Genomic DNA, 19,913 nt, shown 5'->3' with positions numbered 1-19,913 from the left:
AAGTTATCAGGAAGAAATTTTTCACTCTGAGGGTGGTGAGACACTGGAACAGGTTGCCCAGAGAAGCTGTGGATGCCCCATCCCTGGAAGTGTTCAAGCCCAGGCTGGATGGGCCTTTGAGCAGCCTGGTCTAGTGGGAGGTGTCCCTGCCCATGGCAGGGGGGTGGGAACTAGATGATCTCGAAGGTCTCTTCCAACCCAAACCATTCTGTGCCTCTACTATACCATACAGTCCAGGGCTGTGGAGTTTTTTTGGCTCTTGGATTTTTTACATGCTAAAAACTTCACAATACCTGTGGCTGAACTACCGTCGGCATGAAAACAGAATTCAAACTGCCAGGCCTACTTCAGAGCGCTCTGGCAAAGTCCAAGTTTTCCTTTGTACGTTCTTGAAGGCCCCCGTTACCCGCCGGTGACACGCACAGCGGCACGGCTGCCGGCGACAATTACATTTCGGAATTTAAGCCCCGCTCCCCAGCTGGCCGCCCGCCGCGCTCAGGGCCGCCCGCCGGGCGGGGACTCCGCTCGGCCCTCCCAGGGCCGCTGCCGCGGCGGCAGGAGGAGCGGCGGGGCCGAAGGCGGGGAGGTGCCGAAGGCGGGGAGGTGCCGCTGAGGGACGCCGGCTTCCCGCCTTCGCCGCCTCCGAAGGCCGGGGCCTGCCCGCGGCCCGCTGCGGGGTCCTGGGCGCTGCCGGCCGCCCCGTGTGAGGGGGCGTGGGGCTGCCGGGCTCCCCCGGCGGGCGGGAGGCGAGGAACGGCGCAGAGCGGGCCCTCGGCCCAGCCTAACGCGCCCTCCCGCGGCTCCGGTGAGGCGGCCCGGCGGCCGGCCGCGCGGTTCAGCCTTCGCTTGCTCCTCATCGGTTTCTTTGTTTCTCTTACCCGTCTCTTTTGGGTTTTTGAAAGAGCGATGGAGTTTTAAGCGCAACAGATCCCTGTCACTGTGCTGCCCGTGGGGTAGATAACCCTGTTTTTCATACTTCGTGGCGGTTTTATAACTGAAGCTGTCAGAAGTAGCCATCTGCTTTCACGTCAGCGACAGGTAGGTACTGTGGGAGGAGAGGCCTGCGCAGGCCTGTGCTCAGTCCTCCACAGCCCGTGCCAGGCCCTCAGCGTGGCTGGAGGAGCCTGGAGAGATGGTAGAGGGGAGATACCCCTTGGCCTGCACCAGAAATACCCACGCTGAGGTTTTGAATATTCAGATAGTCGTGAATCCTGCCCGCCAGCACCCACTTTCGGGGTCTGTGCCATTGGCTTTACCCTGCTGCCTTGCTCCTGGGTCTTGTCAGGGCTCCTCCTAAATGATTTTCTTTGATTTTGTTCCGTAAGTACAAAGTCTGAAGTGCAAAAGTGTCATGCAAAAAGATAAGCTGTGTATGTATAGTCATCAGCTAATCCAATATTGTTTGTTTTAATATATATTTACTTCTTGCCTGAAATACGTGTCTTGGGATTTTTATTTTGTTCTGTCTGTAGCAATGGCTTCAGGAACAGCACTGATTTACGATGAGGAGATGACCACTCATAAACTACTTTGGAGCGAGTAAGTCACTGCCGTCCTTTTTATGAATAGTTTCTTACTAGGACTTCTGAGAGAAGGACCAAGTAGATGCGGTTTTTGTAAATGTAATAGGAAATACCTAGTTATAGATACCCTGTCATTTTCCTAGTAAATAGAAAGTCTCCTTTTGGAAAAAAAATGTTCATTTTATTCCCAATTTGTAATGATAATCTGAAGCTGCATTTGAGAAGCAGTAGGCCTCCAGTCTTGTAGGCCTTGATAAGTGTTAGCTTAAACCATCTGAATAGCCCCTTAAATAAAGTATTGATCTTGTAAAAAATACGTAGATATACTCACTCCACTGAAACCCGTCAATTAAATTCAATTAGAAATTGGTATATGTGACTTGCTTAGATTTATATAAACTAGACCAATACTTTTGCAGTGCTCAGAGTTTTCTCTCCCACTGCCCGTGTTTTCTCTCCCAAACCCACTTCTCCTCTGTTCACCTTTATTGTAGTCTACAGCTTTTCATGTCAGCATTACCGTGTCTGTAGTCAAGCATTGTTACTTTCGGTGGAGAGAGGAAACAAAAAATTATGCTATCGTTTTTTATTTAAGAACCATATATAATTTTCTGCTTACATATTTTAGAACCAGTTTTTGTCTCAATTCCAAAGCAAAAAGTGTTTAAAGATTTTATTTTTCTTCTACTCTCACACATCCATCTATGAGGGTAATGAATCTTCTGACAATGCAAAGGTAAAAGCTAGGCATTATGAATGTGTTAGCTCTGCTGGTATGTTATCGTACTAATATGATTACTGCTTATTTTTAGTCCTGTTTGTGATATCGAAGTGCCAGAAAGACTGTCATCCTCCTATGAGCAGCTTAAATGTTACCATCTTGTGGAAAGGTGTGTCCATGTGCCTGCCAGAGAAGGCAGCGAGGAGGAGATCCTGTTGGTTCACAGGTCTGAAATTTACTTTCATCACCATTCAGATTAATTCAATGAAATAACAGATCTCATACCTCCAGGTCATGTTTTGCTCCATTTGAAAAGGTCTGCTCCAAAATTCAGTGGCTTCCAGGAATTTCAATGGAAAATGTGTCACACTTAGTTAAGCAAATAATGCTGAGTATGGTGTAGGTGCTGAAGTATGAATCTGCTATTCCACTAAAGCCCCGTTCTCACTCTTTGGGTTTTTAAGCAATGAATGCTGATTTATACATAGGATTACAATTAAACTGCTAATAAAAATTTGGACAAGACTCTAAAGAGTGTAGGAAAAGGGGTATTTCCTTAGAAATATAATAATCTCCTCCTTCTCCCAAGCATCTTTGAGACAGTGAACCAAACTGAAAAACTTTGCAGCTAATTCTGGGGGGCAGAAGTTAAGAGGAACAGCAGCATGCCCGTTCTGAAGTCACGGCAATGAAATCTGCTCTGGCATTTGTCACCTCAGTGTGATGATTCTGCATCCAACTGCAGATGATTCTGCATGTTGCTTGTGCGCTCATTTGCCCTTATCAGGGAGCGACAAGGGCAGCCTTCTCTGAAAGCAGAGCGTGATGACAAAGCAAACAGAGGCAGTGGCTTCCGGGACAAGGGCTCAATCCCACAATACCCAAATGAGAGCAGCAGCACCGGTCCAGTGGTGGTAACCCAATTCAGCCATGAGTTTAGATTGCCTGACAAGGCCATAGTGACATGGCAGGTCTGAGGTCAAGCTAGAGAGTCACTCCGCAGGTCCAGATTAGTGGGGTTCATGGCCAGATGCAGGCATGGCTACACAGCACAGCTGCATTGTAGCCAAGGGTGAGAGCCTTATCTTAAAAGCAAGTGCCAAGGGAAGGAGGGGGAGCCTCTGCTGAGACTTCTTAGCAGAGCTGAGGTTTCTTCTATCACTTTCTTTCAAGGTGACCAGCTGTCCTATCTCTCCTGGTTCTGTACCCAGCAGCCAAACCTCAGGAGGGAAGGGATGCGCTCGAGACCCTGACACCTGTGACAAGATAAATCACGCTTAAATTTTCAGATTGCAAAAGAGTATTTTTCCTAAGAACATGCTTGTTGGTTAGAATGCAATTAGTGCTGTGTACAAATATAATTAATTTGCATAGTAAATACATTGCGGATTGGCTGTGGAGAGGCTTGGTCACTCTTTCCAGTTGAATTGTTCCTGATAGATGACTGGGGACAAATGACTTCAATAAGTCTTGTCTTGGTTTCCATAGGTAAGCTAGAGATAATAGAGCTCTTTCCTTTCTAAGACACTTGTAGATTGAAACAAATTTAAAATTCCTATAAAAATGTTTTGTTTGTGTTCACAGTTAGTTATGAGGCTGGTGGTGAAGTTTAAACTACTAATTATATAGTCATTCCGGTTCATGTGGTTTTATTCCTATTAGTGCCTTCATTTTGAAGACACTGTTTAGCTTTATTTCCATTAGGCAGCATTAGTGTGTCTCATTTTGTTGTGAAATTCTGGTTGCTTTGGCATTGTCCACCTAGAGGAACGCATGTGGTTGTTGTGTCCTGGATTAGGATACAGATGGGAGAGTAGATACCATCAACTTCCATTTCCAGCTCACTACACAAGGGCAGGAGAGCACTGTCAGAGAATTGGGGGAACATTGATTCTTGTGCCTTGGTACTTATTGCACTCTTGAACCAGTGAAAAGTGGGAGTTAGTACACACCTGATAAGGGATTAATTGAAATACTTGTTTTCCATAGAATAAGGAAGCACTAGACACACATTCTCAGAGTTATAATTCGTATTCCGATGACTTTCAGAATCCTAATTTAGTTCTTGTTGAGATGGTATCTATATGTCGCGTGGATTGCAGAATAAATTGTGTACGATGAGCAAAGAGCCTTTTTTTGAAAGCAATTGCTCTTGCCACTGAAAAAGGGAGAAGAATTCTTAAGATATCCAAGAACCCTTTCACAGTGCTCCTTATTTTTTTCACAATATCCTGCAACTAGTGTTCCAGAGCACCTACTGGACTTGTGAAGTCTCACAGAAGCCCCTTTTAACATATATTCTTTTACTTGTAATTATATGTTGCATTAAAAAAAACTTTATAGGTTTATTTGTTTAGTTACGTGTTATGTTAATCTCTCTCTCCTCTGCAGTTTGGAACACTTGGAAGTGGCGAAAAGCACGCAGACAATGAATGATGAGGAACTGAAAAGAGTCTCTGGAAATTATGATGCTTTTTTCTTTCATCCGGTGTGTAAGTTAAACTGCTTGCTCTATTGGGTGTTACAAGTATTTGTGGGTTTGCATCTTAGTGGCACTTTTCTAAGTAGGGAAAAAGAACAATACATTTTTTGCTATTTAAGTAGATTTACATATATTTATGACATTATTTGTTTCAAGTTTAGTGTAATACTTTAATTTAAATTGGTTAAGCGTCCTGTCATCTTTTTTTTAATTGCATCATGCCAGTATAGAGCACTACTCAAATTTTAGCTCTATTTTTGTCACTTAATGTCACTGTAGACCGTTAGTGACCTGTAAATCACATTTTGGTAACAGTCTTTCTTAAATGTTGTGCCAGGTAATGGAGGTGAAGTCTTTTGTGTTTTCTTTCTGTAAGGTTTCATTCCTTTTTTTCAAAGATGCCATGTTATTCCACTGGTCAGTTCAATTTGTCCATCTTAACTGCTCCAGAGAGAACATCCTTATGAAGGATATAACAATCACAGATAAACCTAGTAGAAAGAACATTGGAATTGGTATGGTAAAATTCTACTTTCAACTATCTGCATGCACCTCAGTAGGGTAGACTTATGTCAAGACAATTTGCCGTTGGGGTGCAAAAGCATGTCATGTGTGATTAGTTTAAAACAAGATGAGAAGTGATTGATGACAACTAAGAGATTCTCTTTTTCAGAACACTTACCGCTGTGCCAGACTTGCAGTAGGAGCAACTCTGCAGCTGGTGGACGCTGTGATGTCAGGAAAAGTGTGCAATGGAATGGCATTAGTAAGGTAAGAAAATATGTGAGAAAGTCTTCACTTCTCCCCAAAATTTCCTTTGTTGTGACTAACCATTTGTTTTAGACCTCCAGGTCACCACAGCCAGAGAAATGCAGCTAATGGGTTCTGTTTGTTCAACAATGTTGCTATTGCAGCAGAATATGCAAAACTGAAATATGGTCTACAGAGGTAAGACATTGTACTCTTTTAGATGAATGAGCTTTCTGGGTGTCATGTAAGTTTTGGGACAGAAAAATATTATTCATCTGTATGTCCTCTAGATCAAGATGCTGTGGTTCTTCCGCTGAATATTTTCTTTTGTTGATCTATGCAGAATCCTAATTGTTGACTGGGATGTGCATCATGGGCAAGGAATTCAATATATATTTGAGGAGGATCCAAGGTTTGAAGGATTTTGTTGTTTGGTTTTTTTTTTAATGTTAGCTAGTCAAGCATTGCTTTCCTCTATAATGAACAAGATTTCTTAACTTTCTAAAACTAGAATCTTATAAAACATTCTCCTTGCTATTTTAGTCACGCTGTTGTTTTCACTTGGTATCAAATAGAGGGAAAATTGTAACAAAAAGAAATACATAAATTTATTCTACTGTAAAGAATAACAATCAAGATAAGCAATATGACTGCCTTGGTGTGCCAGTAGTAAGATCCCTCCATGACAGTATTCAGGTAATATCTCTATTCTCTCTATTCTTTCAGGAGTCTCTCAGTTCGAGTATTCAAGTTGTAGTTGGATAAAACACGAGCTTTGTATTGTTTTCTGAAAAGCCACAGAATTAGATTCTAGAAACAAGTCTGCTTTTCTGAAAATGCCCTGTCTTTGACGTGAAGGGATTGCATGCATACAATACATTTTTAGCAGTTGTCCTAGGTTAATTTTGGCATAGAACTTACTGTACCAGGTTCTGCAGTCCAAGTCCGTTAAGAGAATTAAGGGGAAAGGATGATTCTATTTTCATGCTTTCAGTCAATGCAGCCACCGGGTTCAGGATATAAAGTCAGTTTCAGAACCTTTTGCTCAAATTGGATTTGTTTCTTGTGTCTTTCAGTGTTTTGTATTTTTCCTGGCATCGCTATGAACATCAGGAATTCTGGCCATCACTCAAAGAATCCAATTATGATGCTGTGGGTCTGGGAAAGGGAGAAGGTTTTAACATAAATTTGCCTTGGAATAAGGTAAATATTGTTTACAGCACAAGAAAGCAAATACAATACCCTTCTATCTGATGCTTTACATAACACTTTCTGAGAAGCGCACTGCTTCACTTGCTTGGCAGGTGTCTTAACACAGTGTACCTTCTTCCTGTCAGTGGAATGTCTGCTAAGAAATATCGCTGAGAATATTATAATGTTAAAAAAAAAAAAAGAGAGGGAGAGAGAAACATGCATATATTCTTATTTTTTTCTTTAATATCTTGCCTAGGCATCAAAACAGAGTGTGTTTCAGGAGATGAGAAAAACGGTGGATATTTATGCACTTTACTTAAATTGAGTTTGTTCTACTTTACTTCATAAAGTTCCCTTATCTTTAACTTTTGATACTTTTGTTCCCTAAAGTCTTGAAGAACCTTAGAAAATTTATTATTCCGACATGAAAATGTGACATATATTTCTCACATTTTGCAGGTTGGGATGGGAAATTCAGATTATCTTGCTGCATTTTTCCATGTGTTGCTTCCAATGGCTTTTGAGGTAATTTTTTACTGCTCTGCTATTAGAATAGCAAAACCAAAGACTGCTTCCTAAGTACTTCTTAAGCAGGTATCATTGAGTATTTTGTAGAAATGCAGTAATTGCCAGTAGCATAGTTAACACATTATTTCTGCTGGTATGAAGAATGTCCTGATCATTATTTATGGAATGTTAGCTTTTAAATAATATCAATCTGCAACTTCTCTAGCAGGAATGAAAATAGTGTAAAAGGGTATTCTTAGTTTTTATTCAAGGAGAGTCTTTATTTTTTTTCATATTCTAGCTGAAAAAACAGCTGAACATGATACAGTTGAAATCCAGTACAAAATTGAAAATAGGACATAAGAATGTGCTACAACTCTCTCTGTTTTATAACAGTTTGATCCTGAACTGATTCTTGTCTCCTCTGGATATGATTCTGGAATTGGAGACCCTGAAGTAAGTAAATTGTTGTCGCCTTTCTGCTGTCAGTCATGAATCTGTTCACAAAATATTCCTACCTCTTAAATGTCCTGTGATGGCTAGGCGAAATTCACTTTGACCAAGCTAAAAATACATGTTTGAGTCCTTAAACTGACCCCAGCTCATTAAATACCACAAGAAGACATGTAAAGGCAAATTATCCATAGGTGTAATTACTGCGTTGTTTTTTGCACCTTCCTTTAAAGCAGTTGGTTCAGCATTTTGTTAGCTACAATGAGAGGCAAACGTTCCAGTATTCCAAGTCATGTATTTCAGATTGTAAAGGTGGTGGGAGGGGAGTGTTACAGTGTTACCAATGGTTTTTTTATTCAGCGTTTTAGCTCTTAACATTTTTTCTTTCCTTTAGGGTCAGATGAATGCCACTCCTGAGGTTTTTGCCCACCTTACCCATTTCCTGATGCAGTTAGCTAATGGAAAGCTGTGTGTCATCCTAGAGGTAAAGACTATGGAAACATACTCCCAAGGGAAGGGTCATTGTATTAGAGCCATATAGGGCAAGCTAGAAGCTAGGAAGCAAAACTTCTTAACAAAATCATTTATTCTTCTTATTTATTTTTTTTTTAGAATCAGGACTGCAAAAATGGCTAAGATTTGATAATGCTCCTATCCTTTAAAAGAAATGTATGTCTTAAAACCTGATTTTTTTAACTTACATTTTTGAAGCAGAGAAGCGTATGCTCATTGTTCAAAAAACCATATCCTTCACAGATATGTTCAGTTTTTGTGAACAGTGACTAGTCTGCTGCTCTGGACAGTCACAAACTCATTAAAATGCATTTAGTGAATAAGCTGCATTACCAATGTTTTTACAAGTATGTCTTACTTCAGGAGAGTTTAAAAAACCTTTAACCTAAATATACTCTTACTTAGTAATGGAGCCCTTACTGGATTCCCTCTTTTTTTTTTTTTTTTTTTTTTTTATTAAAAGCTTCTATGCAAGCTCTTTTTTTAAGAGTGTGTTTTTTTCAACAATTGAAAATGTTTCCTCCTTCTGAAATCTAGATTTCAACTCCCTATTTCTGCTGCATGTTAGAAAAATGGTGGCTTTCCAGGTAAATAAATGTGTAGAAATACTACTGCCAACAAGGTCTCAGAGAGTGAACTGTTTATGAATTGATTTGCTTGCCATCTGTTTTGCATGACCTTTCTTCTGTCATCCTTCTCTCCTGCAGGTTGTTATAGACAACCATATCTTAAAAATGTCAGGCTGCAGGAGATTTCCCTTGTACAGACGTTTTAGAGGACAGTGATAGTATTTGCCTTCTGTGGAATCTTCCACAAGAATTGTTGAAGATGGCATATCAGGGATAGGAATGGAGAAGGCGTGTGTTTCCAGGGTTTTCAAGGCAAAGTCATGACTTGATTTCTGAAATGAATCGAACCATGATAAAGTGAGTTGAATCATGGGATGCCAGTGAAGTTCAGCAAGTAGCCTCTAACTTACTATTTTCATATTGAAAATCATTGACTTAGATGCACTTGTGTATCATCTTCCATTTCTGTAAATTCAGATATATTTTAAAAGTTTAATCTGTTTTCCATGATGCTGTTCAGATAGATGTTACAAGTACTTGTTCCTTAGGCGACACAAAGTATTTTTTTCTAGGGTGGATACCACTTAAAGTCATTGTCTGAATCAGTCTGCATGACTGTAAAAACTTTGCTTGGAGATCCTGTACCTCAAATAACTGGAGAAATGGCACCTTGCCTAAGGTAAGCATATGAAGAATTTTAGAATAACCCATGTATTTATCAAAGAGACTGAAGACGCGTGCTTTGAACATTTTGCTGAAGCAAGGTTTTAATATGGTGCTTTATAATATATTATTTTCTGCTTTGGATAGCTTGCTTTCCAAAATAGTCATCCAAGGTACGGTTTTGTATACTTTTGTTTCCGAAATGATTTCAAGTTGTGAAAACTTCTTAATGGCTTATAATTTTATGCTATTTATCTTTGGGCCTTGTTATCCTGTGGAGATCCATCTCACTCAAGGCTGAGATAGTCTTGCTGTGATCAAGGCAATGCTAGTTAATAACAGCCAGTATTTGGGAAAGTATGTAGTTGCAAGTATTAGTTCGTCAAACTCCAGAGCCGCTGCAGTTGCTGTAGTACAGCAATGGCTGGAGCTAACCTCTCTCACCAGTGAGAGCTGACGCTGTGCAGAGCCAGTCTTGATGACTCCTTCTGTTTCTGGAATTTGGAGTATCAAGGCTTGGGGTGTGAAAGCATTCAACTGTGTAGGGCTGTACTGAGATAATTAAACTTAGGGTCTAACTTATTTTGGAGACAGTAAGTTTGCACAGTGGTGAATCTGACCCAGTAGAGCACTCTGAATCTCTCTGTCACATGTGTAAACAGTGTCTTTCTCTCTGCCTGTTTGTACCATATCCACCTCTCTGTGTTCCATCTCCAGTCTCTCTCCCACCTAAACAGTTGTTCCATGCCTTTTTTCAGCAGTAATGCTCCTCGTGTTTTGGTGGCAGGACCTACTGGCTGGCTGTGTTAGTTAAAACTTGGAGCACATATCAGTCAAGGAAGCAGTGTAGATATACGCAGGCTGTGCGCAGAGTTTGGTTTGGTAAACTGATGAAGCAAAGCTGGTTATTTTGCTTCTAGCACATCCCATAGTACCTGTATCACCTCTTTTTCTTCTCTACAGACTGCAGTATCTCGGGTTGCTATCATCTGAGGTAACAGAGAGTTGATTATGTATTCATCCATTGTATCAGTCCAGCTCCTGAACACCTTGCAAATAATCTCCACATACACAAAATGTGTTCTGGATTTAACATGACCTGACTTATGTTTGAATGATAGCTAGCGTAACAGGACCATTTGCCTATAGTGCTGAAAATAGCAGTGATAATAAAAAAGAGATTTCAACACAAAGAATGGTAAGGAATGTGATTTACTTGGTTTCTGCCCCACTCTGAACCTTCCTGAACAGATAGTCTTGCTTTTGAGTGAATCTAATTACATCTTTACATTCTGTAGATAAAATCTCTGACAGAGCAAAGACAGAAGGTGTTCATATTCAGTTGGGGTTTTTTGGTTTTGTTTTTCCATATATTTTCTTTAGTGCTGATACTGTTAATCCTGTTTCTTTTGTAGTGCAATTGAATCTATTCAGAATGTGAGAGCGGCACATAAACCCTACTGGAAATGGTTGATGTATGAAGGTAATTACTCATCTCTTTCTTCAAGCGAATGTGATTGGTAAATGGATTTATACAGCGATTCAAAATGATTAAGATTAATACTAGTGGGTTAAAATAATTGAACTACCAGTTATTCATCAAGTGACTGATGAAGCAGTGATCCCACCAAAAAGCGCTTTGATACCTTTGTTTGAGGATGCTGTTTTCTGTGTCAAAAATATGAACGTAATTGCTAGATTGGAGCAAACATAGCAGCACTAAAAAATAACATCTGTGGCAGGAAACATTTTAGCTAGTGCATGGGAATAAATATACATGCCATGACTACAGATGTACTCTGTTTTGTAAATAAATTTAACCAAATATTAACACAGTGCTCAGGAATTAATACATGTGAAACCCCTCTTTTTTTTTTTCCTCTAGACACATCATTTTTACAAAATCTGAGCACCAGTTCGCACCTACTAAAGAAGACTAATACAAATCCCTCCACAGAACATGAATCTAAGATGCCTAGCAATGACGAAACTGTCAAAGTAGAAAGGTTTTTGGAACTGCATATGAAAAATATTCTATTTCCTGTGCCTCCCATCAAAACAGCAACAACTGATGCTAAAGTTTCAGCACATTTACTCCCTGTACCTGTTCATTTGGTGAAGGAAATGGACAAAACTGAAATAAAAGCTCTTGTTAGGTTGGTCCTATCTGTTGAATTTTCAATGTAATTATGAGGATGAGAGGCCTCTGCACAGACTGTCTCTGACACTGTCATCTTTTTGGCCTTAGTCTACTCAGTTATAGACAGAATTTCTCCCTTTGAAAAATGAAGTAATTGGTGTTGGTTATCACTCGTAGCCTTGAAGTCCTTTAAAGAACTAATCAGAATACTTTTTGAGAAAACTATTTCAGTGGGGATAGAACAGTTAGTGCAAATGTATTTATATAGAAAGAGATTTTGCTAGGAAGGTGCCTTAAAGCTCTGTGTTCATTTTTAGCTGAAAAAAATACCAAACTGGTCTGATTTGGGAAGCTCAACTTTTTGTCTTAGAAAGTCTAATTTTGACAGGACTCTATTTCCTGAATATCGTCAGACATTTCTATTTTCTTTCCAGTGCAGAATGGAGATAGGTTTAGAGAGCTCCAGACTGTCAGGCAACAGTGTTGTCATCTTCCTGCTAAAGCTGGGGTTTTGAGAATGAATGTGTAGCTCCTGCACAAAATGTACCCTGTCAGTACTAACTGCAAAGTGCGGTATCGTTGTCCTCTTTGAATGCATTATTGCCTCTAACCTAGTTTTTCTTCATATAATTTATTTTACAGTGGCAGTTATGCAGACCTTGTGAAAGAGGACAAAACTTTGCTCTCTCTTGGCAGTATATTGGCCATCCTAGATAAAATAATGAAAAAGGAGGTAATAATAAAGTGCTTTGATCTTGGGTGTGGGTGGAGAGTTGGATTCCTCTGATTTCTGCTTTTACTATATTGTCCAGATACTAGTTACTGTGTAGTTCCCAACCCCACTAATCTCAGCTAGAATGTGCTTTGCTACAAGTCTGAGTATGCAAGATGAGAAAAAACTATTTAGGGACAGTCGTTAAACCCAAGACATCTTTCTAATGATCTTTGGGCAAGACGTTGTCCTGCTTTTCTGCAGTCATAGCATATGAGTCAGTGATGAGAAGGTTATTACTATCAGACATACAGGTAAGCCAGGCATTCAGTCTTCCCATTGAGGGGAGCAGAAGTTGGTGTATCGAGCAGTAGCAAGAAATCTGAGCAAATGTCAAAAATTTTTCTGTCTCAGTGCACGGAGTTTTGCCTTCTGTCTTTAGGAGAGAGTTTACTTCTGCATTACCCTTCCTTACAAGCTGCACCCACTTACCATTATTTGTACAACAATTTACTCGAGTGAATTTTGATTTACACACACACGTTGCTTTAGTGGAGCTGTTTAAAACACCCCTGTGTGCCGTGATTCTGAACAGAGTAATTCCAAACCAGCATTTTGATTCTTGCAGGGTCAGGAATGAAGAGAAGGCAGGCTTAGAGGATGCATGTTTCTATTTTTGTTTTTATACATAGAGAAAAACTGCAAACAAGTTAAGAAAACAAAAGATTGTTACATCATAATAAATCAGTCTCTCCCTTGGAAGGAAAAGCTCTGGTTAAAGTACCAGGCTTGCAAGGAAGAGTAACTGCCACAATGGCCTTTTTCCTGTAAGCTGCCATCTTACTGTTGGAAGGCACATATGTAGATCTCGGGGACAAATTTCTAACATTAGATACTGCACATACCTCTAGGAGAGCCTATAAAAAAATGAAAAAGAAAGGTAACTGGCAACAAGAACTAGAACTTTTCATAAGTTGCAGATGCTAAGCTGAGCTTTTTGTGTTGACAAATGCGAAGAGGAGTGAGGAGGGGGAGCATGCATTATCTTTTTGCTTAGCTTTCATGTAGAGTTCAAAGCACTACACAACACAAATGAACACTGAAAGCTTGACTGAGTAATACTGTCATTGAATTTTCCAGAAAGGAATAGCTGGCCTGGGTTAAAGAAGAGTCAGAATTAGAATTCAGGGACAACCTCCTTTTCATAGGGTGTATTTTTCAGGCGCAGAACCTACTGGCACACTGAGTGTATCCGATCTGCAGACTATTGAGAGAACCAGTAAAGATGACCTTCCCCTGCAAAAGCTATTTTTACAGTTGCCTTTCAGCATTGCACTATCCTTTCGAAGTAATAGAACAGCTCTTGGCATAATAATCAAATACAGCCTTTCTGTAGAAACTGAATTAATAACATTTTCTTAACCCTATTACGATAGATCATTAAGATCCCTTTCATACAGCTGTAGCTTTGTTTGATACATATAAACAAGTAAAAATACAGTTGCTACAAATAAGAAATTATACAATTTTGTGCAGCATTATTTCTGAATGAAAAAATATATTTTGTAGGTATGCAATGGAATTGTAGAATCACCCGCATCTTCTGTTGCTGTTGCACTAAGACATTCTGTTCGTTTGGGATTCCAAAGGTGAATTTGTATCTTTTGCATTTGGGGCCCTTTGACAAAATGTAGAAATAAGATAAAAGTCTGTGAAATACGGCAAATTGCCTTTGAAACCTTAATTTTAAAGCAAATAGCATCTCCACATGCGTACCATTTTCAATATGTAGTACAGACAATATTGTATACGCCAGCAAAAACCTTTTGCCTTACCAAAGGCAAAACATTTTTAAGGATGACTGCTGTGCTAGCCTACATTTTCTTTGTCAGAGTTCGATTGTTTTTGGCCTGAGGACATTTTCTTGGTGGTGTTTTTTTCTCCCCAGTATTTGGTGGGAGAAAAGGAATTCCCTTGAGCTGTTATAAATGTGTTTTCTTTATACTTCTAATGGACCAGATTCAGAAACTATATTCTTATGCATCTAATCTACATGCAAACTCTTTAAACAAATTGCACTAATTGAAAAAAAAATAATTCTAGATGTAAGTGTATGTATATTTTTCTTTGTTTTCTGCAGAGTGCTTTGTATATTTGTTGGAGACATGCAAATCATACCAAACACAGAAGATGGGTGAGGTTTCACTTCAGGGAGTCAAATCCCAAAGGCTTTATAAACGTTACTAAGTGTCCATACGTATGATGAAATCTGCACTAAGGAGTCAGTCAAGAGCTGATGTTCATTATGTTTAGCTTGAAACAAAATACAAAACATCCCCAAATATATCTCTAAAGACAAACTGTTAATCTCTAAGTGCCACTCTGTGAGTTTAGTTGTAGACTTAAAGTATAATCCTTGTATATTAATTGAAATTTAGATTGCTATTGCAAATAGAAAGTAATAAAGAAGACAACTATTAATTATGTAGGGTGTACCCCCCTGTAACTGCAGGGGACACATACTGCTCATGCTGAGTTCCTTATTGAAAGTCATCTTTACTTATCTGTAACTTTTTGTGCTACTTCCCTTTTTTCTTAAAAGTAATTTGCCCATTTGCCCACTCTTTTTAAAAATACCTTAAAAAGGATTTCATTTTTAATTGGTGTTTACATTCTGGCATGTAGTAATGCAAATATTTATTTGCTGCTGTATTATGAATTAGTATTTAAAGAATGATGAAAGAAAATATCTTTTTATCTCATTGGAAGTTGTTTGTTAAATACTCAGATGCATTTTTTATTTACAGAAAAATACTCGTGATACATATTTGTGAGAAAGAACAGTCTGGAAAGAGCAGCTCCAAACACTATATTTCTCTAAACTGGAAAGAGGTAAGATTCACTTTCTGGAAACAACATAAGAGAAAAGCGTTTTAACAGAAATAGTAGAATATATTTACAAATTCATAAAATGACACCGAGAATTGCACCCCTCACTGCAATTCGGACCTTTGAGAATATTTCCTTTTCTTACCCTTGCAGAGTAGTACTCCTTCACAGTTCTTTAGAGCGTATTAGAATGCGTAGGGTTGAGGAAACCTTCAGTAGCTACTGTAGTTCATCTTCAAGAAGACAGAGTTACAGTGTGAAGACACTAAGGAAAAGATGAATATTCTGCCTGTTGAATATAAAAATTGCTGTGAAAACAGATCAGTATTCTGTTTCCTAGGTCAATCAAAAGCTTTTTGAGATTCACCTTGCTGTTTTATTTTGTATCTGGGAATTTGGGGCTTTACATTTGTGCTAAACAGTTTCTCGCTGTTGTTAAAGGATGCTGAAGGAAACGACTTCTTTTCTGCTGTACTTGGATTCATCCTTCCTGTAGCATATAGTTATCAACCTAACTTGACAGTAATAGCTGTTGGACCAAACAGGAGCCTTGGAATAAGTGAGATTTCTCTGCTTTTTGCTTTACTACAAGGATTAGCCGAGTCTCGAATTTTGGCAATGATCGAGGTAAGTGGTGCTAAGCTGTGGTACTTCAAAGTGCCTAAGACAGGACTCAAATCAAGCAGCAGTGTGCTTGGTATGAACTGGTTCAAGCTGCCCAGTAGAAAATACTGTCTGTATCTGTACTGTCTTTGGTACCTCTGAGTTTGCGATGCAAATAGCCCAAGTGGCCTGAGAAGAAGGGCAGACGCAGATGCACACCAAGCTGTAGGCAGCCTGCATGACTGAGAAGCTGAGGCGTGAATGCAAGCCTGTCTGTATACTGTCTATAGACAGTAGATGTTCTGACAGTTCGCCACAGTTTGGGGATTAACTTCCCTTTCTGCTTGGGATTCACAGCTCAGAGTTGTCTCCTGAAAAGAAACACTCGTTGTCTGTTAATTATATGGCCTCTTTCCATCAAATGTGATTGAAAGCAGCCCATTGTCCTGTTTATCATAAAACACTAAATTTCCTCTCCTTTTCTCCCCCTCTTTATCACACACGACTTCCATCACGCAGAAAAGAAACTAAAATGGCACATATCGCTTAAGTGAACATAATCGCCATAATACATAACTGAGGATCAATCTACCCGAGCTTTGTTTCTCTGATAGAGAGTCTGGGAAAGGAAATAAAGAATATATGGATCTTTCCCTACTCCAGTGTTTCCATACACTACCACATTAAGGATTTCTAAATTTAGGAAGTCGGAGGCTGTATCCAGACCAGTGTGTGATAAGTGCCAGTGAGTGTATCTTCCATGAATTTGTCTAATCTCTTAAAGAACTCAACTTATACTCTTGGCCTCTGCAGCATCTTGTGGCTGTGAGTAACACAATTTCTCTGTGTGTTCTGTGAAACAGTAACTTTTGATTGCTTTTGTGCCTTCTAGTTCTTCTTTAATGAGAAACAATGAATAATTGCCCACGTATGCAATTTTATTCTAATCCATTTCCCAGCAAGTATCCAATTAAAGACATACTATTCATTAAGCTGCCAATTAAGTGGATTTTGACATGCTTTATTCTGTAGTCTTCTCAATTGCTATTTGTTTTAATTTACAGCGCTGATATGTAAATTGTCTAAGCTAATATAATTTGTACATTGATATACAGTCTACAGAAATAGTGTATTTGCACATTACTAATTAGGAGTATGAAATGGAAAGAATTACTGATATTGTGAAGGGTAAACTCGGAGATAAAAAGGAAGTTAGACATACATCTTTAAAAAATGACTGAGACTTTTATATTGGTACTCCACAGGTAGCTCCATCACAGGATTATCTAATGTGTGGGGATCTTCCAATACATGGGCTTGGCTTTTTAGAATAATTGAAAAAAAAAAGACTTGTATCTTTTAAAAAATAAAATAGAGTTACAGTCTTCAAAATAAATGTAAATAATCCTCATATACTATGGACACCTCATAATATAATTTCTGTGGGTAAATGACATTGATTTAGACTGTCAGGAGTCCAAAAAATATCACCTTTTGATGAAGCAAAATATATTGCTATTTTGTACAAATATAGAAAAAATTATGTGTGAAGTAAAAAAGCTCCATGCTCCCCTTCCCTCTTGACATTTTTTACCTTTAACCCAGCACTGTTTCTTTTCAATCACAAAAGAAAAACTAATACTCTTTCCCTATTTGAAAAAAAGCCCAAGTTCTACAGGAGGTAAAAATTAATTTACCTTTTTCAGAAAAAAATTCTCCATTTTGACACATTTTTATTTGCAAATTGAAAGTTGGTCATTCTTGCTACTAATATTAGCAACAAATATTACAAAAGCCTGTTTTAAAATATTTCATGTATTACTGAAATGAAGAAAGTTTGCTTCCCAGGAGTACTTTTTTTTCTTCTTAAATAGGACACAGAGAGAAATTTAATGCAAAGTCTAGCCAAAGCATTAGTGGGTGCATCTGCACCTCACTTTGGAGTTTATGTACCTCCTACCCAAGAAAAAGTGAATAAAATAAAAATATTAAGAGACCAATTTCAGCAGGAATGGAAAATGCTTCAGTGTTCAGGTAAGTTGTCTGTTTTTATCTTTAGTTCTTAGGAATACATGCAAGTTTCTGAAAATATTATAAAATACAGCTGGATCTTGTAAGTCAATGGGATATTAAAGTCAGTGGGAGCTCGTTGATCTGATGTGAAAAGGATGAAACTTCAAATGCTTTTAATTTTGCTACTTGAGCCAGAAAGCACTGAATTTCGTAGCGTAGTAACTGTACCCTCGGGAACTTTGAATACTGTTATTCCAAAATTTTGAAATGAAACTACTAAAGTACTATGTGCTTAAAGAATGGTTAATAAGATGTGCACTGGCTCTGATTGCTAATGTATTTTCTGAATATAGTGCAGAATCAGGTTACATTTTTATTTAATTTAACTTGTCCACAAATCATTCAATAGTGATGAGTCATGCTTAAAGTACATTCACAAATAGCTGCATTTGTATAGGAATCAGATTGGGCAGGTATGTATGTTTTCAAGCATACTTGTCCAGAAACCGTTCTCTACTCAATAACTTTTGGTTTTCAACAGGAAAAAAAAAAACAAAACACTGGTAAAGGCGGGCATCTGTGTCTGAAAGAAAACGCCCTGCTTTCTTTCAGAAGAAATGGCCAACAGCAGTGGTCTGGTTCCACTAAAAATGTTCTTGTGGGGTTGGGAATTGTGGTATGAGCTTGATTAATAACTCTTTTTCTTATTGCTGTTCTTTTCAGTGAAGGATGGGATTTCGAGAAATTGACTTCACTTCAGAATCATTCTATACAGCAGAAGAAAATGTGTTGCTGTTCATGTTGCCTTTTAAATCATCAGGAAAAGAGGTGGTCAGTCTCTAAACAGAAAAAAAGCCAGTTGCAATTGTCTCCTGTTTTTAAAATACTTAAAATCCATATTCTTAGCTAGAGAATTGTGCTTGCAAATTCTATATTGGCACTAATTATTCAAGACTGACATTTTTGAAGACAACTCCTGTACTTCATTACTGCAAATTGGGGCCCATGTCACTTGTGATATTCTAAAGTCAGGTTTGCATATGCAGTAGCTCGAGTGCATGAATGTTAAAGAATTCCAGAAGACAGGAATCTGAAATGAGCAATCGTAATAGCCAAAACATTTTAATATTATTCAATACAATACCAAAGTGCTTGCAGTGCTGCGATTGCCACCATTTCATTGGGAGTTTAAACTTAACAACAGGTCCTTCTGATTAATGAAATTTCATTTCATAATCTGATTTAAAGGATTCACCTAACACAGTCTATTCTTTTAATTTTTCTAATGAGTAATTGCCAATTGCAAAGAGTTAAGAAAGAAAAGCAGCTGAGCAGCTATAGTGTATGCATTTGCTATATCACACCTGCATGGTTGAGATTAATTTCCTGAACTGCATCAGGCATAAGAGAAAAACGGAAAATATTTTGCATATATAAAATTACAAATACATAATTGAATAAAGCAGCGTAAAGAGGACTTCACTCTGCCCTCTTTTCAAATGTAAATTGTCTATATAACAAATAAAACCCTAAACCTCCCAGAGATTTGGTTGTGGCCTAAGGCTGGCATCATGTGAATTCTCAAAATTAAATAACCATCCCGAGGCAATAGCCATAGTGTGCCTTGTTTTGCAGCATTCCAGATATGATTTAGGGCTCCTTTTCAAGAGGACTTTTCTGTGACTGTGATTTCAATAACATGACCTTCTGATTTCAAACGCTTCAAATTATGTTTATACAGGTGTTGCTACTGGGATCAACTTTACGTAATTTGAATAACTAAATCTGCCTTCACAGTTGTCTTTTTTTAACTGTTTGCAGTGATTCCCTCGTTCATACTGGTTTTCAGTTATTGCTGGATGGGAAATGATACCCAATCTTTGAACATTTTGAAACGAAAGTCTGTTTCAAAGCCGTGTCAAACATGTTACAAACAAAAGTTCGTAACAGATTTGTTGTTCTTCTCACTCCCTGAAAAAAAAATACATTTTTTTGACAATAAATCACTTTGAAGGAAAAAGCATTTTCTCAGAAATCTCTCATTCCCTTTTACCTGCCTTTGTTCAACTGGATTTCTACAGCCAGTGTTTGAATTTTATCAGTGTTGTATTCTGATGTGTATTTTTCTAAGTTTTTGATCAAATTTATTAAAACGTGAATTAAGATTTTAAAAAAGTACTT

General features: G+C 38.4%; 1 protein-coding gene across 4 annotated transcripts; it reads left to right on the top strand.

Annotated features, from left to right (window-relative positions):
* Nucleotides 1-742: 742 nt before the first annotated feature.
* Nucleotides 743-19,910, top strand: HDAC10 (histone deacetylase 10). 4 transcript variants are annotated; one of them, XM_074591676.1, is made up of 21 exons: nt 743-1,038; nt 1,473-1,539; nt 2,336-2,470; nt 4,636-4,736; nt 5,400-5,497; nt 5,570-5,674; nt 5,820-5,888; nt 6,553-6,679; nt 7,130-7,195; nt 7,574-7,633; nt 8,025-8,114; nt 9,285-9,391; nt 10,791-10,858; nt 11,261-11,531; nt 12,158-12,248; nt 13,797-13,876; nt 14,368-14,421; nt 15,035-15,119; nt 15,558-15,743; nt 17,594-17,753; nt 18,456-19,910. In XM_074591676.1, the coding sequence occupies exons 4-21, from the start codon at nt 4,710-4,712 to the stop codon at nt 18,479-18,481; spliced, it is 1,770 nt and encodes a 589-aa protein (XP_074447777.1). In that variant the 5' UTR covers nt 743-1,038; nt 1,473-1,539; nt 2,336-2,470; nt 4,636-4,709; the 3' UTR covers nt 18,482-19,910. The 4 variants fall into 4 exon arrangements, with proteins under 4 accessions (XP_074447777.1, XP_074447613.1, XP_074447517.1 ...); XM_074591512.1 differs by having other exon boundaries at nt 808-1,038; nt 4,636-4,732; XM_074591416.1 differs by lacking the exon at nt 18,456-19,910 and having other exon boundaries at nt 808-1,038; nt 4,636-4,732; nt 17,594-17,909.
* Nucleotides 19,911-19,913: the final 3 nt, after the last annotated feature.

The sequence above is a fragment of the Larus michahellis genome, chromosome 1 (genome assembly GCF_964199755.1).
Source record: "Larus michahellis chromosome 1, bLarMic1.1, whole genome shotgun sequence".
Taxonomy (NCBI): domain Eukaryota; kingdom Metazoa; phylum Chordata; class Aves; order Charadriiformes; family Laridae; genus Larus; species Larus michahellis.
This window is presented reverse-complemented; position numbering and strand designations above follow the sequence as displayed.